Source organism: Crassostrea angulata, chromosome 10 (genome assembly GCF_025612915.1).
Source record: "Crassostrea angulata isolate pt1a10 chromosome 10, ASM2561291v2, whole genome shotgun sequence".
Lineage (NCBI taxonomy): Eukaryota > Metazoa > Mollusca > Bivalvia > Ostreida > Ostreidae > Magallana > Magallana angulata.
Genome location: NC_069120.1, coordinates 428,188 through 454,117, shown reverse-complemented (window position 1 = coordinate 454,117; position 25,930 = coordinate 428,188). Strand labels below are relative to the sequence as shown.

The following is a 25,930-nucleotide window of genomic DNA, read 5'->3' as shown; positions in this document are numbered from 1 at the left end:
ACCGGCGGTCTTCCTCTTAATCTAAGTAATACCCTGCTTCGTTACAAACTCGTACAGTTTATCTCAAATTGCAGCGCCCCCTGTGGGTGATAATACAACCGTTATGTCCCTTTAATTGTTTCCCTTTGTTGTGAGCTATTTTCCCGGTAAAACTGAGCACACTTTATTTCAGTTATCACTGATAATAATTGGCAGTGACAGTGTCGTGTATTTTTATCCCCTCAGATTGCGTCAGTTCTCCGTTCATTCATACTGAGAGAAACGCCAGCTACAAATTATTTCATCATTTTACAGTCATTGATCAGAGAGAAAGAAAGACTGAAAAACAGAGAGAATTATCTAAATAGTACAACAGTTACTTTACATCTCATTTTATAATCAGTTTCGTAAACTCGTTTGTTTTGAGGCAATTTTTCTTTCTATCCATTCAATTGTACGCCTTGCCAGGGAAAAATTTCATAAGGTATATTAATTCAGATATGTATTAGCATTGTTAATTGTCAAACCTATTTGATAAGAATATATATTTTGAAAACTCATTTCTTAATAAATGATAATCAATAGTTTTTCAGTATTCCTACTTTAAAATATACCAACGACAAAGAAGGTGTTATCCCCATGACCTTCAGGGAAACAGATCATCTTTCATCGTCACAAACATATATAACCTTTCGGTGTGTCACAAATTAATAAAAAGGTCAAACACATATTAGAATTTCTTTTAACAATTTTTAATCAACAACATGTTTGAATCATATTAAATATAAAACAAAATGGAAACATGACATTAACGGGACCAATCGCAACTTCTCGGGCCTTTCGGAAAAGCCCGAGAGGTTGCGATTGTAAAGGGACCTCAGGTTGTTAAATTTGCATAAAATGCCTATAAAAGCATGATTACATATTAGCTGAACATGCGCAAAATAAAGTCACTTCCGGTTAATGAAACTTATACCTGCACATGGAAGCGAGGCGACGATATAGAGACCTTCAAAATATTTCCATTTCATAAATTCAACTTCTAAATAAATATAAACAAATGTTGAATGAGATTACAGCGGGAGAAATGTGAAAGGAATACTGCTTGTGTAATAAATACATAACAAAATGTAATAAATACTGACACAACACACTCCCAGGTTAACTCTTAGCCGATTATAGGATTTCATTTCGGAAAAAAATGGCAAGGGGAGGAGGAGGGAGGGAGGGGGCTTAATTAAGTCACTGGAGACAACAAAGGTCTTTGCCCGAGACGATCCGAACGCAAGCAATCTCGGGGCCCAATGTTACGGTAACAATCTCGGGGCCCAATGTTACGGTAACAATCTCGGGGCCCAATGTTACGGTAACATTCTCGGGGCCCAATGTTACGGCAACATTCTCGGGGCCCAATGTTACGGTAACATTGATATCAGGATAAGGGTTTTGATAAAAATACCGTTTTTTTTCTGAAATGCACAGTTTGTTAGGTGTTGAAAGATTCTGAGAGTGCCAAATTCAGGATACATCCATTTCTTATCTTTATAAACCAAACATGATTTACGTGTCAAAGTTCCCGACTATATTAACGACGGTTTGGAATAAATAGTTTAAAAATCACATCGGCGACTGTTAGGATAAAATAAACTATGAGGATCCTCATTGACAATCTGCACAGAGTAAATGCTGTTATTTCATGGAGCCAGTGCTAAATAAATGTAACTTGTCTATTCATTATATGAACCGGTATCTTCTATATATCTTTAGAACTGATTCTCGTATTTTTTTTCAATTTCTAGTGTAAATTTGGGGTGGTTGTTACAGTTGTTTATTTTCCTGTCTAGCACTGTTGCCTAACGTGTTAATTTCTGTAGTTGAAAATGATATTAAAAATATAATAATAAAATGTATGTCGGATGTGTAAATCATAAGGGGATGGATTGTGAACAAGCATATATAGCACCAAAATCGTGAATTATAAAATGAGATGAAAACATTAATCATTGCACTGACAAACGAACTTTCATTTACTCAAATAAATTAAAAGCTTCAAAGCAAGGTACAGACACAAGACAGTCGGGGCATGGGGGTGACGGGGTATTTTGTCGTCGGGGTGGGGGGGGGATAGCCTATATGGTGTCACTCATGCCCAAGAATATCACAATGCATTTACTTTACATCACAGCTGCTTTGAAAACTCCTAATTTTTCAACTTCCATAACACATAAATTAAATTATATACATGTACATAGCCACACTCACATCTCATTCTTTTATTGATAGGGAGAAGGAAACCATATGGAATTCATGATCAACTAAAATGTCCGATTTGCCATTGATTTCAGTATTTAAAACTTTTTTAAGGACACACAACTTAAAACAAAACAATATGTATAAAAAAAGTTTTTGTGCCTGGGATAAAAATCGGACATGAAGAAAAAGCTTAGCTCTGAAGCCATATTTGCTACGGCAAAAAATAATGAAATGGACAAAAGATGATATGTTTCAATGTAAAAAAGAGAAAGAAATTTTTTTTTAAAAATCGTCATGGTTTGGTCATATGAAAATAATAGACATTGGGGCTTGTAATACATGCATGTACCAAGACAATTTCAGTAGTAGAATCCCCTTAATAACTCCAATTTTTACCTAATTCAACTTTCAAAATAGATTAAGAACACCTTTTTGTAAACTCCTATTGTAACAAAGGTAATCTTGTAACCAGAAATATAGCTTTGGTCATCCGCCAACATTGTTTTATATATACATATAGAGATCTCAGACACGCACTCGCTACACACAGACACACATACAAATAAACATTCACACCACACACCTGAACATCACCTCTATTTCAGCACGTGTCTTCCGTTTTAACATATAAACTGTCATATCGTAAGAACATTTTTGAACGTTTATTTCGGATGACGGTGACGTCAATTCTATAGTGACGCCCGGTCTTAAGTCCTGTCACCGTCTCCTGCAAAGCGTGTTGCTGACGGTGATTTCTAAATCGTTTGCAAAACACTTTTTCACTAGCCTTGTCAATTTCACTAGAACACTGGTCAATCTTTGGTCGGAGGCCGCTCTGGGCCTCTGAGAGTTCCGTCTTATACACACAAAACGTCTGACGTCGTGTCTCGCCCACCCAGGCGATGGTCACATTTTCACACGTCGTATTGAGTGACGTCACCGAAGTTTTCTTGGGTAAACTCGGAAACTTATATTTATTTTTCTTAGTAGTTAATGTGAATCGTACTTCACCACCTCCTTTCTTTGAACCTTTGATTTTTATCGTATACGTATCCTTTGGCAGATCTGTGAGAGTAAACTCCTTATAGTTTTGAATCTTTCTACTGAACCATTTCTTCTTTTTAGTCCTTATTTGAAACCGCACCTTTTGGCCACACACTTGAACACCAAGCAATGCTTCCTTGGCAGGTTTGCTTACCCTGAACTCCATCGTAAGCAGCTCCTTGGGCTTCGTGAATTGATGTACTTGGATTTGTCCGTTCTTTAACCTCTTCACAGAAGGGGGCTTTCTTTTTCCAGGTTTAGTCCTTACCTCCAAACTTTGGAAAGCGCTGGCCAGGCGCGTTAGTTTATTATACACATACACATTTACAAAATATTTCCGCCCCGGTCGGGCTCTGTTAAAATTGAACACGGTTGCATTCGTTTTCCTGTAACTGATCGCGTTCTTTTTGGCAGGTTTGATCGGGTTCGCTTCCCTTAAAAACTTTTGGTATCTTTTTTCTTCTTCTAAAAAATTAAAAGTGTCTGGTCGGGAAGGACGTTTGTCCCCGTGAAGATGAGACATAAGTGAGCAAAACGTGTCAAAAGAGCGCTTCCGGTTCACAGCAATATGGTACTCAATGATGTTGTCGAACGGCGTCTCTTTGGGACTTTTGTTCCACTCGACACTGAATCCTTTCCGACTCTTTTTCTTTATTTTGACTGTATCGTCATCTGGCAGAACTGGATAGGTTTTTAGCGGGAAGCTGTCGGAGATGTACAGTTTTACGTAGGTGTCGCTCTCCAGGGGCTTCAGTGTGATCGTGTACAGCCCAGGGGTCCCCGTGGTGTAGTGTAAGCTGTGAGACTCTCCCCCGGTGTGATTGTACAGAGCCTTACCTACAAACGAAAAGAAACATGTATATCAGTTAAGATAGCCTTCTGTCTTCGAAATTAATTTTATTAAGAAATTAAAAAACCTATCACTATGGCAATTAGAACCATTTTAACAAGACCTTGGACTTTCGGTTGGACGAAGCCTTCTATTTCTTGCGTCAAAACAAGTTATAAATGGCGCGGTTTCAAGTGAAATATGCACCGATTGCGTAGTCTTAGAACCATTTTAACAAGACCTTGGACTTTGAGTAGTTGTGTCAAACAGCAATGTGACGTAGGTCTGTCTATTTCATTGCTGGCCACTCAGCCATGGCTGTTTGAAACGACAAGATTTGTCTGGCTTTTGAGCTAAAACTACGCAATCTGTGCATATTTCACTTGATACCGCGTCATTTGTAACTTGTTTTGACGAAAGAAATAGATAGCTACGTCTAACCGGAGAGTCCAAGGTCTTGTTGAAATGGTTCTAGCTCAAAAAGCCAGAAAGAAATTAGAAAAGAAATTTTTCAAATTAGGAGAAACTATACTGAGAGAGAGAGAGAGAGAGAGAGAGAGAGAGAGAGAGAGAGAGAGAGAGAGAGAGAGACTCTTAAAATCTGCAGCCGAGGTCGAAGTGGTTCTAGAATAAATATTGTTTTTGTAAAGGAAGCGTATTTATTATATAAGTAAAGAAAATACAGGGCAGACTAAATAGTTATTACTGAACCCGTAATGAGTGCGGCGTGGCCTATAGTAAACTCTCCACATCTACACAATAACAATTTGGTGTCTGGCTTCCAGCTTTGTTTCCACAGACAAGTCGGTCACGAAAGCAAAAGGATTATTGAAAGACGCAAATTAAAAGACCATCTTCATAATTTTCACATATGAAAATAATAACATACACTTGGCAACTTTCGGCAGTCTACAGTAAAAAAATACAGGACGAGTAGAGAAGGAGATTAGCTATGATATACTGCCTACCAAAGAAAAAAGATCTAAGAAGAAAATCAAGTTCAAGAATAAAAGACTGCACCTAACGCCTAAAATTTTAAGGTGAAGGTCACAACTCTTTGCGTCAGGAAGAAAATCTAATGAAACTGAATTATATGAGGTTCAAAAAGATGGTCCTCAATGAAACTGAATTATAAGCGGTACAAAGGATGGCCTCCTTTGTTTTTACTCGCTTTTTAACACCGGTGGTGTAATGCCAGACTCATTTTCCCTGTTATGTGACGTCACTGTGATTACAAGCGTGAATGAAATAAAAATGGTTATGCATATTCTTATCATTTAGGAACACATTATCAAAGGATTTTATTTCACCATCAACAGTATTTATGTACGCTATGCAAAAGTTCGGTCAGCAAAACACATCTTGGTGTAAACGTTTTGTAATTAGTCGTTACGATGTTGACATCTAATGTGTACAGATGCAGGTTCCGGTCTATGACAGTGCATGCGCTTTTTATACCGGAAGTAGTGTCTCTTACCTCCATGCAACAAAGTCCATTCGATCGGGGATGCGCACGGTATGACAGTCAAATACAATGGCCTTCCTTTCTCTGTGTGTGGAAAAAATACTCTGGAATGAAAATTGGACCTCTTTATTATATATAATTAATATATAAAACCATATAATCATTAACTTCAAGTTAATACTTTATCCTTTAAATTTCAAAGATGTGAAATCTTTTTTTTTTTTTTTTCTTTTTTTTTTAAATTCTAATAAAATGATAGGTGTATGATCTTTAAATTGATCAATATCCGAGTATTCTAAAATGCTTTACTCCAAAATAAAGCTTGAAAACTACTGGTATTTTCTCTTTATTTCGTTAATTTGCCATATGTTCAAGTACTTTATTTCACTCCAAACATATAAATTGTTACATGAGGTACAGCATCTATACCAATACAGAAAGATTAAGGACAAAAAAACCATGGCAATGAATGGCATCATAATTCGTTGTTGTTTATCTCTTCGGAAACTCAGTAGTAACACACCTCGTGTGATTTAATTCAGAAATCTGAGACAAGCCGGCGAGTCGGGAAACCATCCTATCCACAAACTAAGGAATTAATTCGCGCCACTTTCTAACCATTGATTCCAAAAGTACGACTTATCAACAAACTACAGTCGGTTTTTTAACAAGCCAAAAACTTGTTGGCATCAGGTTTGGTGTAATTCAAGTGTTTTTACTGAACGTCAAAAGCGATGAAAAATTTGAACTCGTTTATTTGTAAGTTCAGAATGTGCACTTTCATAAAGAATAAATTACTTTAATCTTATGGACTTATTTACGAGAAAGAAATCAAATCATTTATAAATAATTTTAATCAGTGTAATTTTAGGCCTTTGACTGATGAATACAAAAGGGTCCGGCTAATTTCAGTGATCAAGCTTTGATGACGAGCACTTTACACATGGCAGCTGGGAATTTGACGTTTCTTGGACTCTGGGCGTCAAAAAAGCCTCTATTAAAGCGGAGAAATTAGTTGCGTATTTGTTAAATGAATTGTTAATAAAATCTTTAACAGATGTACAATAAGTGTGTTTAACTTTTAGGCGAGTTTAAATGACAAAATCAGAAAAGTTAGACTGCAGTTCGCAGCCGATGTCAGAATAAATAGAGTGGACGCCCTGCACTTCCAGTAAATCAGAGACACACACAAGTCAGGATTAGGGGCCATTCATACCCCTATCAAAGCCTCTAAAGTCCGTAATTATTACCAATAAAAGCAAAAACTCATTAAATATGTGAACAATAGAATTCTACAAACATGTGGAAACTCGGCGACCTTACAATGGCGCTAGACTAAACAAATGTTTTGCTTCAGTACGAATAAATAAAACGGGTAATAACTGCTTAATCAAAGACCTTCTCTGTAAAAAAAAAATGACAAAAAGAAACACCATAACAACGAACTCCTCGGTTTATCACAAAAATTTGATTGATTTTAAGAAAATTTATATTTAGAATACATTCGCACTGTGTTGGACCGAGCTGGTTTCTTACTGTGTTAAGTTGATGCTGAGGATCAGTGGTTTTACATTTTTTTTGTATTGATAGATATTATCAAGCCAAAAGCTGTGATACATTTCGTGTTGTATATTCTATCCGCGTCTTTGAGCGTGTGAAAGCCATCCTAGTTGGGATAATGTTCCAGATATTATTTATAAGATCCGGATCAACTGTTGCCTGATCGAGTTTAATTTTGTCTGGAGATGCGTCACAATTTGTAGCCTAATCTAACTCTCAAATCAATATTCGGTCCCGTATTTCTCCGATCGCAACTCCTTTTGTAATATGTTTCTACATCAGTATGTGTCTTGGGGTGAAATTTTCGAATTTTTGTCCCAGCAGATTACCTCGTTTATGTTAATTTTTATATTTTCATTTTAAATTCTTGAGATTTACTAAACATTACGGACTGGCACTTCATTATTATTACGCCAATTTTGATTAAAAACATTTTTCTAACTTGTTTATTAAGTACATTTTCAACAGACGTTAAAGAAAGTTGAGACAAGATTACATGCATTCTGAACAGCGTAATTTCAGGAAATGTGAGAAAGCCTAACATACGGGTACACTGACGCAAACGGGTAGGTCTATTACACGAAAGTCGCACTCCAGACCCCCAAATCTACCCATTATTTCATCTTACCGTGAAAACTGCGAATACAATATCTCAATTTCCTATACAAAGTGTAACAATAACAGCGTTCTGAAATATGAACATGCAATTAGCAAAATTAGGGGAATTGGACGAGTTTTGTCCATAGATAGATTAAAGTTGTAGTCATCAAGTACAGTTGGTAGAAAATTCAGATCGAGGTAACATAAGCTGGCAATAAATGGAGGAAGTGTCAAGACTTAGCATTATATGGTCATAAAATTAAACTTTTATTTTCTTTCATTCAAACGAAATTACTTCCGATTGATCAGAAGTGGATATAAATGCGTGGCTATGTCGCCCTTAATCCCACTGCACGTTTTTACAGGATGTGCATATTATTTATTCTTAAATCATTAAAACACAAACACAGCAGAAGCTTAGCAGGCTAGGGGTCGTGTCCATTTTATTGCATATGGTTTTTTTTATCCTCGGACAAAAAAAAAAGAGAATAATTAATATATCTTATATTTTTTGTATTAATCAATTATCTTACTCTGATAAATTATCTAACAGAGTGCAAGTGGTTTTCCCTATTAAATCAACATTGATCTCTCAGACTCCTTGAACAAGCGGCCATGCAAAGATGACAGACATCCCCACCACCTCGCCCTACCACCTCTTCCCAGCACCCACAGTGCCAGAAGCCAGAGGAAGACATCGTCGCCGGCTGATCTAGGCTGTGTATAACCCTTGGTCCACTGCCTAAGTAAACAGACAACTACTGATGGAGTAAAGGCTCAATGTCAAGGATGGAGAAACCAGCTCGGTTACATTTTCCAGCAATCATAACAAATATTTATCTCATTATTTCATTTTCCCCCTTCTCCGTTTACTGTCTTGCTCTAAACTACATTAACATGGTTTGTTTTTAAGCGGATTACTCGGAAACGACTGGGGGGTGGGGGGAGGGCTCTACCTAGCGGACACTCGTAGTCGCTATCAATTTCAAGATGCGCGATTTATCTGTTATATTGTGTTCCTTCTTTGAAGCCACACCAACCACTGTGAAACGTTTTACCGAAGTTTACATTTGAGAGGCATACGTTTTATTTTACAGCCTAGCTATTCTGTGGATTTCCCCCAATGTTTCATCATCACGTTATGTTTAATCATCTAACTTTCACCCATCGGTTTGTTACACAGCCGACGATTATATAACATTAATTCAACATTAAGAATAGGTATTTCTGGTAACAATTTCTTTGAAATAATTTTGGATGATACTTTGATTGCTAAGTAAATAGAGATTTCGTGGAAGCTTCCGAAATAAGTTTCTTTCAAATGCAGAATTCAATTTCTGAAGTCACAATTTAAAATAATCTGTGTTTCTCCCCATCTGGTATCCATAGAAAGAGCTCGGTCTGCTCCATGTCTGCTTCACTCCGACTGGGACAACTTATATCACCAAGCCTGAACGCAATGCATCGCTTTGGTATATGCTCATATTATCAATTTCGAAAAATAGTCTACGGTAGCTCTTTCTAGTTGTTAGTGAGTATATAAATAATACTAAAATTAAAAAGAAACTTCACTCATAAAATGCTTCAACTTATGCCCCGCACTCCTTATTTATCCAACAGTTTTAGTGCGTTTGATTTCAGAATTTTTAATATTCTTTGGAATGTGTAGCTTTCGGACAAATCGACAATAGAATGCAAGCTAGTGTTTCGTTCAATTTACCGAATTGTGCTGTGTCACTTCTTATCAAGACCAGAGGGTATGAGTGTGTAATATGTAAATATGTTTGAAAGGAATTAAATACAAAATGTTTACTGAATCGGTTAAGTATAAATAAATCAAAATTATCTTCTACAAATGGTTCATTATTTGCACAATGCGACTAAAAGCGAAGATTTTCAAACGAAACATTTAAACAATGTTTAGTTAATATTCCAGTTGGTTGATATACACTCACTTTAACGTTTGTAATAAACTGTTTCATCCTTGCGATCCAACAGAGACTATAGACATGCACGCCAATGCTTTATTAAATGCAAAACTTGGTGAGTATAGTCAGACGCTTTAAGACTACAAAAGCCCAAAATGGTAAAAGCAACCATGGAAATTAAAGCAGTAACTCCGTATACAATTATGTTTGATTGAAAAAAAGCATAGATGTGAGAGAAGCGGCTACAATCTACCAGCAGGGACTATTGAAACATAGAAACTTCAAAAGGAAGAAATTACCCTAAATGCCCGTCAGTATTTCCGACTTTACATTTATTGATCTAAGGGAATACTTACAACCTGAAAGTAAATATATACAAAGAATTACTGGCGGCCACCCCAAAACATCGCGCCAGCAACAAGTTTTTTTTAAAAGTACTGTCTGTAGTTTAGTATTTTACTAAATAACCATGCCATGATGTTATAATTAAACAGAATGATTTGACTTGTGTGAAACGTGTTAATGTTATGCTATTTTAGCTTTCCTAGAAATTGGACATTTTCCCTTTCTTTCTACACAGAACAAGCAATTTGTAGCAATATATAAAATGTCTAGAGTAAATTAGAATCAATGAACAAAGAAATTTCAATAACTTTTGGAGACAAGGATGAAACCTACTGGGTATATCTATAAAAAAGAAATTAAAATTTTGTGATTAATTGGGGGCGGCGGGGCATAAGCTGGTCATTTTGTGAGAGGTCCGGGAACCAGGTAACTCACCGAGAAGTGAAGTTGAATAGAAGATAATGCAGAACCTCCTCCCTTTCCGGAAGTACGTTGGAATCCTGGAAGTGAACGATGTCCGAGTCTCCAAAGTTAAACTGGTCCTCGGCCGGTGAAGTGTTCGCTGCCAGTGTGGTTAACAGTAGCAACAGCGTTATATATCTTGCCTTATCCAGCAACTGTGGCATGGTGGACCTACAAAAACAGCAACAAAGCAACTTAATCAAAATGGCAGACCTACAAATACAGCAACAAACGGTTCATACTACAGCAACTTAATCAAAATGGTAGACCTACAAATACAGCAACATACGGTTCATACTACAGCAACTTAATCAAAATGGTAGACCTACAAATACAGCAACAAACGGTTCATACTATAGCAACTTAATCAAAATGGTAGACCTACAAATACAGCAACAAACGGTTCAAACTACAGCAACTTAATCAAAATGGTAGACCTACAAATACAGCAACATACGGTTCATACTACAGCAACTTAATCAAAATGGTAGACCTACAAATACAGCAACAAACGGTTCATACAACAGCAACTTAATCAAAATGGTAGACCTACAAATACAGCAACAAACGGTTCATACTACAGCAACTTAATCAAATTATCCATTTTAATGATGAACATTGAAATTAAAATTGGTGAAAAAGCTCAATTTTGCAACACACCTATCTCGTAGCTTCGAGAAAATGACTTACTGTATATTTTCATTTGAATACTAGATAGCATTTCAATATTTTATTTTTCACATGACGAAGATTAAATAAACAAATTGATAAATATGACTTTTGAGACAAATTGAGACCATGTCACACTAATGACCGGAATTGGATCATAAGACGAGCGCTTTTTTTCATTTTCAAGAATTGGAATCAACACTTGTATGGTCCTCATCATGGCCAAATCCTGAAGTGCGTTTATATTGCTATCTTGCGATATCTGAATGGCACCACAGAATACAGTGTATGTTATATATTTCAACCCAGCAGGTCTCAGCCTCAGAAGTCTGCTGTTATCAATCTAATGAACACCGAGCGACAAGAGCAGCTCATTGAGAAATTTGTAGGTAAACCGTGGATAGAATGACAATAGACAATAGAGCGGTCAGCCAGGGGGGACCGTAGGTCGGTGGGTCCCGGGGGCAGGGCCCAGACAGCCAGAAACAGGTGGTCTATTCAATATCAGAGTGATGAAAACTAATCATCGAGCATCACGGGAGCAGCGGCTTCTGAAGAGAAAAACAAAGCTCTCCAGGGAATACAATTTACTTTCCCCGAACCTAACTATCAGTGCAATCGCAAAGCAACGCCTCGCGAGAAGAGTCGGTTTTTGGAGATGCAACTCTATACTGTACCGTACATATATTTTACACATTTAATGAAAATAGACAAAAAACTGTACAATCTTGTCGGTAGCCCAGTCATCAAAATGAATATATGAATAAACAGGAATGCTGTTTGTAATTTATCTAAGTGTCAGATCCGCCAACCTAAAATCATCACTTTACTTTAAGTCATATTTTTTTTATTCTGATTAATGAATATTGTGTTGGTAAGAGAAATGCGGAATACCTTTGCTACTTCAGGTCATTGCTGCGGCCTCCACACGACGGTGTTAGGTGGTAGAATATTGTATGCATTAAGATATCGACAAATGGCGTCCAATTCAATCGAAACATAATGAAAAGCCACCCTCCAGTCAGAAAAACACTTTTTCAAATTGATCACATGGAAGTAAAAAAAAGCAAAATGAATTATATCTAAGGCCATTTTAATTCCTGCACTGGTAATTTTCTCACTTGACAATAAGATGCATATGATATGCCAGTAGCGTTATACTGGTGATAAAACCTTGTCATTTTTTCCGGAGTTGTAAATCTGGGATGCACCCTAAGATGCCCGAGGGACGGGAATCCGATCTCTGGGGGTGCCCACCCGTCAGTGGCTGGTCAACAAGCGCCTATAATCTGTCCACCGATTGGTCAGATCACAGCTTCACACCGTCAACTAGAAACAATCAATACGGGAGTCCACGGGAAGAAACGCACCCCCGAAGACGACCCGGGTTTATGTAATCCATTTAGAAAATCAATCAAGCTATCGGCTTACAGAGTCCGTTCATCGGCAGAGTGGTCAGATGGAAGGGTTACCCGGCGTATATTGTCACAGAAAATCACCATTCGTCACAAACCGACCCGTTTTATTTCCATCTCTCCAAAAGTTAAATGAATAATTACTATAAAATCCCTTTATACATGTAACCGAACCAGGCAATTTTATTACTCTGTAAATATGTGCACACTTACGCAATCTTTTAAAGTTTTCACCTGGAAAGTAATTATTGAAAAGCTCATAAGACATAAATAATTAATAACTTACAAATGACTATTAGAAGAAGTTTCAACATGGCTGGTATTTCATGTTCTACTTCAAGCGATGGTATATCGCATAGGCTCTCTCTAACAGTCGCTATCTCCCTAGTAAGATGCGATTGGCTGATCGCTCTTAGTGGGCTGTGTAACATACACGTAGCATGCATAAATGAAGAAAATTATAAATCTTCTCTGATAATTCCATTTTCTTTTACCTTTAGTGGCTCAGGGCCTGCAGAAATTGATTTATTTTCTATCATAACTTAAGGGATCCACTGCTTTCACAAAAATTAAGATATTTATCACTTTCCCCCTTTTTCTGATTTATTTAAAATTAAGACCTCGGCAAATAAACTTTTTTCTCCGACAACTAGATCAGATTTCTGCTATTTTTGTGTTATGTTCACACTTGTAGATTGAATAGTGTGTTCAGACCATTGCAAGCTCCGGGGGGTGGGGGGTGGGGTGGGGAGGGAGACTGATCCAGACACCTGTTTCTGGGGCGACTTGCCGACGCCAGCCACGTCACGGACATCGGTAAACAGCGCACACTTCTGTCTGAGTGTGGGTAATTAGGGTACAATACAGCGATCAGCTGTTCCACTGCTCCATAACAGAGAAGTAGAGTAGTAATTTACACGTGCGCCGCGAGTACCGGCCGCTGGCCGCCCGCCCAGTAAAGCCCCTGACCTTAACAGAAGTCAGGAAGCCGGGAAATCCCCGATATGATCGGCTGTCCATCAAACTGTTATGTTTTTCACTCAAATCCACCTTTTCTCCGAGGCATTTACAAGTTGATTTTGATTGCGCACTTTATAACAGGTTAGAAACTGTGAGTGTTCAAGCTTTGTGTGATATTGCCAGTAACTGGATACTTTTATATGCAACTATATTAAATATAAGTATCATATTATTTCATAAAGAAGTAAATATATCCAATGTAAATAAAGCAAAAATATGTATTCGTAGAGCAAAGTCCAATGCATGTAAGAGTCATACCGTACTTAGTACAATACATGCATATAACTTTAAAAATATACTGATATATATATATAAACAGGTTCATAAGCGTAAGGCTGTCCGCTGAATTAATGTACTCGGTGATATATATATATATCTGTGGATCGTAATGACACATGTACTTCACAAGAAAAAAATGATCATCCACAAATTAGACTGACTGTATTACACATTCCTCCCCGTGCAACCTTTTGTTATTTTAGCGCCGATTAACTGCACAATTAAAGAGATAACACACCCGATCCAAATTGCCTCCCAAGGTTAATAGACAATAGGACATCGCCTGGAATACTTGACATTTTTGTCGGGACAACTGAAACACGAACATTGTCAAACGAAAATATGCCAAAGTCGCCTTCAGATATCATTTAACTTGCTGTTGATCTTATCTTTAAGCCATTGTTTTTCAGCAGCGTAAATGAGTGCAGAGCTTGTTTGTACACAAACCACATGAAAGAGATTGTCTTACCAGTTGTCACATTGCTAAACAGTTTGATGTCGCATAACTAATGACCGTTACTCTAATTTTTATTTCTTTCAGACGCACAATAAAATTCAAACTTATTCCCTTTTAAATTCCCCGGAGACTGTACGGCGTAAATATACAAAAAATGTGTAAATCTAAGGAAATAAGTTCTTGATCCCTTTATGCACCCAAATCTGTCCTCAAATATAATTTATAGTTCCGTAGAGAATTTTTCTATAATTCCCCGAATCTGGATTTTGCACTTTAAATCTAAGCTACAACTACGAGTAGGTGAAAAATTCCAGAACGATTGAATTGTAGCTATCTGATAGAGCGGAATTTGATTGTGTATGATCTGACGACGAGATACAATCAGGGAGGCCTCCTAAAACAATTGACCATACGTATTAAAAGGACAAGAAAGAAAGAAAGAACAATCTAATCAGTTGTTTTGGTTTACATAATGGGGTTGTAAATACTGAGACTCGTATGACAAGACCCTCTGATTAATACATGTATTCAGATTTTTGCGTCATAAACCCTGTTCAAAATTTGCGTTAATGAAGAATGTGTCAGATATTTTGGAGCAGTCTTCAGCGCCAGGAGAGTCTACTGGGGTCTGAATCACGTCGGCTCGCATGAGGTTGCTCTATTTGTCTGCAGACCAATCTCCATTTACAAGACGGTCCAAGATCGAAGGATTTCCCGTCCAATTAGATCAATTTATAAATAAATAATTCATACATCGTTTCTGTCTATATCCCATAATCTCCCGCCACCTCCGAGGGTTGCTGGTCCGATGAGTAAGCAGTGACTGATGGACTGATCCAAGTAACACGCCATTCCGACCATCAGTGCTCAACAAAAGACAGTTTATCCCAGATTCTCCGCCCAAATTAAATATTTATACTACTCTTGCCGATAAGCAATCCGTAATTTGAACTAGACGCAGTCATAATAAGTGTTCGAATTCAAAAATTTAATACAAGTTCAAGGTCAGCTTTAATGTACTATATTAGCTGGCGTGACTTCACGGAATGCTTCTGAGACACTATAAAGTAATGGATAGCTTGCATGCTTTCAGCCGACTTGGACACGATCTGATTTCAAACCACCTAAAAATAACCCCACTTTACAGCCCGTACCCGACGTTTGGAGAGTGATACGGGTAATTCTGGACATGAATCACTTTCTAAAGCGTCGGGGTGTCTCTCTCTTCATTTTTTGTCATTTTTTCGAGGAACCTTGTCTCCTTCTATCAAAAGGACCAACTGCTAGAGTTACACATTTCACTTTCCACACTCGTGGTGGTCCGTGACGGACAACGCCGAATCGCACGAGACCCCGATGCGAGTCCTATCATATGATACCGAGGCTTATAATAGGATTTACTTTGCCTGCAAAAACGATTTAAACACATTACACTGCTGATATTTCCGCAAAAATCAGTTAACATTTGAATTAATTCAGGGATCCTGATAATTATGGATCAGAGAACGGCCGGGTATATCCTGTGTGGATTTTTAAGAGGACATGGCTTGACATTTATTTGGTCTCTAGTTAGACTATGACGGTCTTTGAGATGAAATGTGTTGAAGTTTCCTTATTGAGTTGACAGGTTCCGTTATGTTTAGAAATATTAACTACAAATTCCGTGTTTGGTTTGAGCCTTCCTTGCACCATGTCTTTTCGTCGCTAAAAGGAAGTCCAAAAGCAGAGAGCCCTGGGAAGCGATTTATACCGAATGCACGCGCTAACTCATAAAAAAGGAAGCTCATAATTCGAGTTGTTTAAAACCCTGCCAGAAAAAAATAAGTCAGATCTGACCAAAATATCTAACAAGGTTAAAAAACGAAAGTGAAAAATGATGAAAAATGTCGAAGAATGTCAGAAATTTTATTTTTGAAAAAGTGTGTGAATCGAAAAGAGCCCGAACCTAGGATGAATGATAAATGTATTTTTCATCATTTTTAGGGGAATGTTAACAAACCTCTACAGATAAGATTGCAAATTTGCAAGAAATTCATTTTGGTCTTTTGAATTGCCCAACGCCCAGAGAAACCCGTGACGTAATTATAAAAATAATAGGATATTTCATTGATCTACTGCGAATTAGTTTTCCATGACATAGCGTTATTAAGAATAAAATATTTAAAAAAATGATTATTTATCTTTAACTAACACATTTTCAGCATTGTTTATTTCGCCATCAATTATTTGATATTTTTTTTATCATATTTCATTTTACTAATTATAATATGCATAACTAACACCATGAAATTCAGAATTAATAACCTTCTTTTATTCCTATATTTCATTTTACTTATTATAATATGCAGAACTAATACAATGAAATTAAGAACTAATAACCTATTTTTTATCCACGAAAACAGTATGTATTAAAGTGGTGAACTGACAGACATGTTCATGCAGCAAGTCTTTAGCAAGAGTCAATAGATCAAAATGTCAGGGTTACGTCAAACAATCATTGTAAGCAAAGTGACATAAATTAGAATTTGAAATCGATTGATATTCTTCAAAAATCTTATTTTCGATTTCCGGAATTGAGCAGTCAGACTTGAGCTTCTGGCTCCGTGTATCCTAATGCCTAGAGTTTCCACTCTCTGCAGCCTTCACACGCTGTTGCCGAGAGAAACGTTTTTGTTTCCATTGAATACATTTCATTGCTTCAGATTATGTATTGGATTTAAGACAAGTTTCCAGATTTCCCCATTTTCACACCGCTTGTTTTCAATCAACCGAAGCGACTTCATGAAAATACAACTTCTACTGAAAGACAAGGGGCACACTGGGAAAGCGCCGGGGAGGTTAGGGGGCCTACTTATAGCCGCTCTCTGCTTCACAACGAGGGCCTGAACGTGTCTCCCTCACCAAAACCCCCCAAAAACCGAAAGTCTCCACAGCCATAAAACAGTAGGTCTCTATCCATATTGTGTATAAAGATATAAGGTTTCATTCCTATTTAATTTAATGGTTACCTTCATGCACTCTCAATTTCCCTCCATCTCAGACATCACCGAAAGACAGAATGTAACAAAAGACTCGCGCTAATCAGAGGAAAATTGACACTATACAATAGTTGAGATGCTAAAGGCGCAAAGATACGGAATACAATTGAATTATCCTACTGCATCTTCGTGTAAATATTTGTCAAGATAGCCTTATTGATATGGTCACACAATGACTTTTTTCCCCTTTACACGTGTTGTTCGGTTTATTTCAATAAAAACATCAAAACGACTTACTTGAACAATTTAGCCAGCGCTGCTTGGAAAGGCAATATTCAGTATATCCTTCCATGAAAATAGATAACGTAGATGCATTAGTTCTTGGTTGAAGTAAAAATTAAACTAGCCATCGTTTAAAAAAAACGGAGGATCAGAATCCCGGCATCATTTGCGCCTGCGTCAAGAATCGGTTATCTCACGTGATTAATAGGTACGTAAGATTTGGAGGACAAGGAATTATCAATTCGCACAATATCCATTTGAGTCATCTCTCTCATTTCGTGAACAAGACATCAAGATGATGATCGATACCGGTGACCAGCGGAAGTGAACATCCCTGACCAATCACCGACCGGTATCTGCTCTCTCCAGCGCCCCTCTTTTTTATTTCTTTAAAACAACGCTACAATTCCCAAGACACTGGTAGTTTTTTTGGACCTCTGTCATTTAGGGGCGTCATATATGTTTACAAGAATTTGAACACTCTCAAGCATGTTGAATCGAGAGCAAAAGTGCCTTTTGTAGCTGATTTTAAACATGACTTGCGAGATCAAAAGGTATTTAAGTAAGTATTTGATTTAAAGTTTATCAACCGCCAGCGTGGTAAGCGTACCCCGACAATGTCATCGAGCGCAGCATACAAACAGGTATTCGAGGGTCAGGATCCCGAGCCCGGCGATCGATACATTGGTGGAATTCCATACCTAGGATTACTTGTCGATCTTTGCAGTGATATATCCTATGCCGTCTTGGATCAAGTTACAGATCCCAAATCCAAATACTTCACAAATGCCGTTCAATGTACACATTGAAAGACTTTTAAAATTTGGAAAATTTAATTTCCCTTTATTTGCATGTGGTCTTGGTTATATTTGCAGTTGTTAAATTTAGTTGTTTTTATTTATTTATTTATTACCTGTATCTGACATCAGCCGTTCTGTACAGTTATCTTTGCGGGCTATTTATAGGACTTTGCGCCAGCGCTATGTTTAACTCTCATTTCAGTCTTGTCATTGGGGTATTTGATAAGCCGAAAAAGGTGATCAAGTCAAGAGATTTTGTACGAGTAATTAGAACGATTAACAATATTATCTCGATCAATCTGTCATTCCATTTGATATCAGTCTGCCTCTTGCCACAATCGGGAATTCATACGGTAAAATTACGACACAAACCCTACACCAATACCCGTATTTGACAACACTTAAAGCCTTATTCTAAAGGTATGTGATCTTATACATTTCAGGAATTTCAAACACGTCAAATGCTTCGTATTTGGGGGTAGCTAATGTTTGTCAAGATTACATAACAGTCTCACCTCAGGCTCCCTCATCTATCATGTCTTGGGGGGCCGGGACTGGATGCGTGGGCGGGCCTTAAGATTGACAGGCCTCCAGTATTGTCCAAGCACTAGCAATATCCGAGAATTCTGTCTCCCACAAACAGGAATAAGATCAAATCACTCGCCCTCTCACCCATTTGTTGGTCAGATGTTGAATTTTACGTGTTTCACAAAAATTCCTGTTTCATTATTGTGTAGAACTTCAAGAAATGGTACTCTGAAAACAATAATAATCATTTTCATATATTGATTGTCACATTGCTACTAATTAGATAAAGGTTGGAAAAAACAATGAGTAATGTAAATATTTTTTGCGATACCATATTATCAATGTCGTTAGTGTAATGTCTATAATTAAATCTGTATGGCGGTAGGTATTGGATACAGGGTAATATGACCCAGTGTTTATTGCACTTTTCTGGAAGATTAAGGTAAAATACCAATAAACAATTAAATAAAATAGTACGCAAAGGCACCGGTCAATGCAAAAGTGAAAGTACCCTTGACACTGGGGCCAGCTGATTACTGTTGTAGCGTTCACAAATCGGGAGAGTGGGTGGATATTAAACATTGGAATGATTAATTAATTAACAGGTGTGTCGTCTACCAGGTAAGACTGATATCGATGCGGTTATATTACTCGTCAATTAGTTATAACTGATGCAGTTATATCAAGCGATTAAAGTGTGGGATGTAGACAGTTTGAGGATGTAAGCTGCTATGTAAATGTAGATTGGTAACCAAATTAGTTAGCAAGCCGGCTAAACAGTGAAGGGCTTGGAAAGGAGTGTGAAATTAAAGCAACACGAAACTCGGAGAAACCAAAATAGCCTTGTGTTGGATAACAGGGGGAACGTCAAATTGTCGGAGTGTCCAGCTTCTTTGCTGACGTCATCCGGTAAATGTTTCTAATTCTATGTTTCCGGGCAAACAAAGAGGTCAGATACTGGGGAGCCCGTGTTTAAAGATCCCCATCACATTAATTTAGAATTGATTGATTATCCGCGACTTCACGGAATGCCTCCATTGATATTGAGCATAATAGATGAGATTCTGGGCCTATATTCGGGTTTCATTTTATCCCGAAGACAAATTCACTTTCGTGTGATATAAGCACTGATCAAACAGGAGCGAGCTTGGGCGAGAAAGCCAAGGCGATAGGGGCATCAGAAACAGAGATTACAAATCTAATGACATCGCCAAATAAATGCAGTCGATGCACAACTGTTTATTCATCAATAATCTTCAGAGGAAACGGCGAACACACAATAACCCTCGTCTCCCATTAAACTCGCACACAATCATTATAACAGCCTCGATGTAATCCATACATATCTTAATTGATGGTAGGTAAAATTACAAATAAAGCAACAGTGAGTCGGCATGTTTCTCAAATAAGCCAGGTGATGAAAATAAGAGAGTTTAGGTCCATCAAACATAGAATTTCAGGAAATAATGTAGAAATATTTATGCTATTATTCCGAGGAATTTACCAATGACGGAACAAGAGACAATTAGATGGTGTAGAACACGACCTCTGTTCTTGATATGAGGTCTTTATCTATCAGCTAACTAGACATTGATGACACTTCAATTTGTAACATATGTTTGATATGTGTCTGCAGCGATCGCTCACATCCATTGATGTGTGCATTTTGACAGTAAGGACCGAAGCACGCGGAATGGTACGTGGAGTTCTTTGACTTTCGTGATTCTTTAGATTTGGCTATGCCGGTGTATGTTGAGGACATTCGTGAATCTTTGAATTTAGCTTTGCCGGGGTATGTCGAGAATATTTATTAATATGTAGGTTTAGCTATGCCACGATATTTCTAGGATATTCATTAATCTGTAGGTTTAGCTATGCCGCGATATTTCTAGGATATTCATTAATCTGTAGGTTTAGCTATGCCGCGATATTTCTAGGATATTCGTTAATCTGTAAGCTACCTATGTTAGGGTGATAGAACTATCGGGTATGTCGCTGAATGAACTATTGGATGGGAGACGGGTATATCAGAGTATGAACACGATTAGCTGTGTCATATTGTGAGAATCCAGGTGTTGTAGGAGGGAAAAGCTGTTATAATACCAACTACAAGGTATGCCATATAAAAATAAGGTATCGCATATGAACATTCAGGTATGTCAAAGCATAAACAATCTGTCATGTTGTAAATTTTGAATTTACCGGGTGGCAGTAAATACAAAATTTACAACATGACAACTGTTGTCATGTTGTTAATTTTGTATTTACTGCCACCCGGTAAATTCAAAATTTACAACATGACAAATCAATTAAGTGCGTCGACATGTAAACAATTTGATATGTCGACATATGAAAAATCAAGTATGTCGACATATAATCAGTTCGTTATAGGCATGTCAACAAAGGAGCAATCGGGCATGTTTGCATACAACCATCAAGTATGCAGACATGAACGATCAAGTATGTCGCCCGATGACCCACCGGGTATATGTCGGCATCTTAACCAACATATATATGCCAAATATTAACAATCAATAATACATGCAAGTATTCGAATTTTCAAGTAACTAAATGTGGGTATGACCATGCATATTTGTTTGTTAGTTGTTTTGAAATATTTTTTTCCTACAAAACGCCTCTAAAATCCTGGATCAGAGAGGCTTGGAAATATCAAAGGTTCGCGGCACCGTTAACTTGAGCGGGATTATTCGAGGAGGGTGGTTTCCTCAAACCTCGTGATTAATAAGAGAAAACACAAAGGCCACCGAGAGCTAACTGGTGGATGTTTCCAATATCTCCTCCTGTAATTGGTCCCATAGCCTCGGCATGGGGTAGATAGGTGACAACTTTAAACATCGCGTTATCAAGGTGCCGAAACAGAAATATAATTTAACTTTATTTTGTAACAATATCAGGTTTTACCGGGATGATACGGATGGTAATACATAGTAAGCTGGGTAGATTTCTATGGGTGACAAAGGAAGCGATGATGGCATATTTTTCTTTTTGACTTAAAAAAATTATACCTGGACAAAAATTTCCATAATTTTAAAATCAGGATGTTTTTTTTCCTTAAAATATTCTTTAAATTTAAAAGCAATAAATGGTTTATAATAATATTTTAATAAAAGTTACACTAATGTACATTGTAGACAAACTCGAAAATGATGAATTACACTAAAACACCCGAACTCGACACCTTATTTGAATGCTTAGCTAAAATCACACATCGAGAAGGCTGATATAGTGGAGATCTATTTCTAATTTTCATGGTTGTCAGTAAATAAAGGGTAGTGTATTATTTTAATAATTCAAAAATGTTATGGTCGAAAGTATCCCTAGAAAGCCGCACGGAAAGTTTGGTCCACTAAACGCACAAAAAATCCTGTCTCAGGGTTATCATAATACCTAGCTGTCACTCATCTCACTGCTACCGTCGACGGTTGGAGAGAATTCCAAGCTCTGCTAGCTAAACATCCGTCTTGTTGGTGTTTTTAAAGAATTGACTCGATGTCAACTTGGAATATTAAGTGACATCCCAATGTGTATCGTTAGCCCTCTGTTCGCGGGATAAAAGTACCGCACCAAGCTATCTCCGTCCAAATATCGCAATTATTGTATGATTGTACCGTGTAAACTGTGTCAACAGAGAAGTTAAAAATTGGGTTCTTGCTTTCTCATAACAAACCATAATAAACATTTAAAATTGTTTTGATCTTTGTTGGGAATTGGTGACTTAACAATTTTACAAGCTTATGCAATGAGATTTTTCAAACCTTTGAAATTCAAAGAATTCTTACATCTAGATTTTAATTTCGAAATGTGGCATTTACTTTTAAGGTGTAAAGCGTTTTAACAGGTGAAAATGACGTTTTATAAAGAGAAAATTAATCTTTTTTATATCACGATTAATGAATCTAAATACAAAATTCTCTACATTTAACCTACTGAATGTTACAAGTATTTTCAATTTGATTTCTTTTGATTTTTAATTTATGCACATCGAGAATTTTTTCTTGTTAAGTGGATTTATGAAGCATGGCCTAGAATTAGCCAGATGTTAGCTTACAATCAACTTTTAATTTTCAGTTCTCTGTTCCGGTTGAGTGACTATTTCTACACTCGATCGGTCACACTTCAGCTACCAGGGCACAACGCGAGCCTGGACAAATACACGGACAAACAACAATTTGTACGGTAGCTGTAATCCTATTTACAAAAGTCATCTTGATTTAAACAAGTATTTCATGTTAGTTTTAGGGATAATGATTTCTTGCATAGTCATGATAAAAAGTCGTACAGTACGCACGCGAGATACCCCGACCCCCAATTTGTGTCAACTCCAATGACTCTAAAAATACCACCCTTTAACTAAAATTTATTTCTTTGTTTTGTCTTATACAGGACTCATCACAAATAAATTATTAAATGAATGAATTATTTTATGAATGATTTATCAACTTAAATATGAATTTCACTTAACGATGCGTGTAAATTTATGATTTACAGTCCGGCGCGGGATGCCTGGCTTTGATACTAAAGTTATATAACAGGTAAGCTTACCTTTCTCAGCATAGAAATATCTCTAACACACAATCACGGGTGGAATTTATCCATCAAATGCAACAGAATGACTATTTAACTCCAATGTATAGCCGCTAAGTTGTTGCACAATATTAATAATTTTAAATCACCCGTCAGAATAAAAACATTTATCATAAATTGACATTTTTTTTCATTTATACTATCTATACATACTTGACTCCCACGGTAGGGCGGGACCTTTGTTTTGAATGGAAAAAAATCTCGCCAATCTCTGCATCACGCTAAGATTTAATTACTTTTTTTCTTTTTCAAGGTTTTTGTTGTTGGGTCATAAAGGGGCCGCACAATACTTTCCGTTATAAAGAAATGAGCAAACAATATTGTACTTGAAATTTAAAAAAAATGAAACCAGATTAAATAATATACAAAAATCTCATGCAATGTTTGACCGCACTAACCTGAGGGGATCCGCCGGGGAGACTTATTGTCCGTGTCCTCGTCTACCACCCACAGGGCCTTACGACGGACCCTCACAGCGACAAAAACACATTCACAATTGAAATATTACTCCACAAACCAAGGAACAAACTAATTTATGATTCATCAGAAACGATTGAAAGACACAGTCGATGGAGTGGCAGCCAATTTTTTGGAACCAATTACACGGAATTCCTTCAAAAACATTTATTTGTGGATTCATTCGGCGCATCAGTGAAGACTGAAAAAGGCTGGACTGCTACACAGTCGGTCTGTCTGTCAATAAATACTATATCTACTCTTAGAGTTCGTTGATTTTTTATTTCAATATTGACATATTGTTATTTAAATCAGGAAAACACTGGTAGACAATACGGGTTTATACTAGCGACGTGGAATGCCTCCTTACTAGTTCAGTAAAGTTCAATACAGACGCAATCAAAATATCTAACACAGTATTATCAATTAATAAATACAAAAATTCGTAACAAATGGTGTTTTGATTTTCTTATCGACCTTATAACCGACCTGTATTTAATCCAAGACCATTAAATTCTCATGTTTAACATCAGATTAAACCAAATTAACCGTGCTCTTCTAGAGACAAAAAGAATGCAGTGAAATATCAAACGAATGTATATGAGCTAATTTGGTGACAGCGGGCAATTCTATAAACTAATTGCTTATTTATTACACATACCATTCCTTATCGGACCTTCTTCTACCATGGACAACCATTAGCAAGGTAAGAATGTTTAGCCCCGCCCTCCCCCTTAATAGAGAAACGCGGGGCTAGAACGATAATTAAACCCAACGCTGTCTACGTCACAAAGGGGAAACGTCACAAAGGGGAAGTCACCCAAAACCAAAACCCGACCCCACAAGGTCAAGTGGAAAATAGTTGGAATACCAAATCAGCATAAAACATGGAGAACTCGGAGAAAGGCCGCAGACTCTGACATCAAAGTAAATACTGTCATTTCTACACACAGGTTGGCTGTCACCTGAAAAGTTTTCAATCGGGAATGATTTAGTGTTGACATAAGTGATCTATCTGAACACACGGGGATATTCTTGATTCATTTTTAATGCCGATCGTCGAACGCTTAGACAGAAGGGGTCGTTCATTTCAACGTGTCTTGTAAGACTTGTAAACCCTCGGTATGTCTCAAAAAATGCCAACTATTTCTACAACTCTGAGCTTCCTGGAACACACGATATATTTACAAATGTATTTGCATTACAGAATTTAAATCACCGTCGGGTAGAAATATCTTGCTACCCCAAAACCAAACACCGCTCAGAAGGCTATCAGATAAAACAGCCCTCTACAGCGACAATTCTTACAGTTTCACTTTTCCTAATGTTACACAAATTGCGTTTTGTGATAAAAGGGTTGAATAAAAACTTTAATCCCTAATGCAGTGTTTGTATAAAATAAATATACGCCTCCTTTTCATTTTCCAAATGCGCTTGTCATGCCCTTTGTATTTAGAAGGATCGTGATAATCTTTTACGAACCCGATATGATCCTCTCAATTTTTTGCAATTGCGATAGGCGCCAAGGGGTTGCAACCAGTTTATTCACGAGCGACCACCAGTTTCTGAAAGTATAAGATGCAAAGTCTGTTTGTAGCACTTCGCATTTCTAGAATGATTTGAAGCACGCCAATCGTCATTGTATAAGAATGAGAAAATGATGGTCAATGAAAAAAAATGTCTTTTAAATATATTGATAAGTAAAATAGGATTTGTGATAAGACGAAGAACATAAAAATCGAAAACCAATCTTGTCAATATTAATATGATCACCCGCAAATATCAGATTTACATGAAAAAATGACACATAAGACCGCAAAATTTCAAATTATTTAAGGCCTATATTTTAGGGGAATTTAAGACATTTGCACATTTATATAAGGAAGGTACACCTTTATCTGTATATCACGTATTAGCCAAACGTAATTACATGGCCATGAGTAATTTTAACTACAGTCGCATATTTTGAATAAACA

The 25,930-nt window shown here is 37.1% G+C and overlaps 1 protein-coding gene across 6 annotated transcripts; it reads right to left on the bottom strand.

Moving 5' to 3' along the window:
- Positions 1–709: 709 nt before the first annotated feature.
- Positions 710–25,519, bottom strand: LOC128166195 (protein NDNF-like). 6 transcript variants are annotated; one of them, XM_052831199.1, is made up of 5 exons: positions 25,437–25,519; positions 18,881–19,121; positions 10,439–10,636; positions 5,583–5,674; positions 710–4,113 (listed from the first exon to the last, which is right to left on the bottom strand). In XM_052831199.1, the coding sequence occupies exons 3-5, from the start codon at positions 10,627–10,629 to the stop codon at positions 2,834–2,836; spliced, it is 1,563 nt and encodes a 520-aa protein (XP_052687159.1). In that variant the 5' UTR covers positions 10,630–10,636; positions 18,881–19,121; positions 25,437–25,519; the 3' UTR covers positions 710–2,833. The 6 variants fall into 6 exon arrangements, with proteins under 6 accessions (XP_052687159.1, XP_052687154.1, XP_052687157.1 ...); XM_052831194.1 differs by lacking the exon at positions 25,437–25,519 and adding an exon at positions 23,897–24,013; XM_052831197.1 differs by lacking the exon at positions 25,437–25,519 and adding an exon at positions 23,457–23,585.
- Between the last annotated feature and the right edge of the window lie 411 nt (positions 25,520–25,930).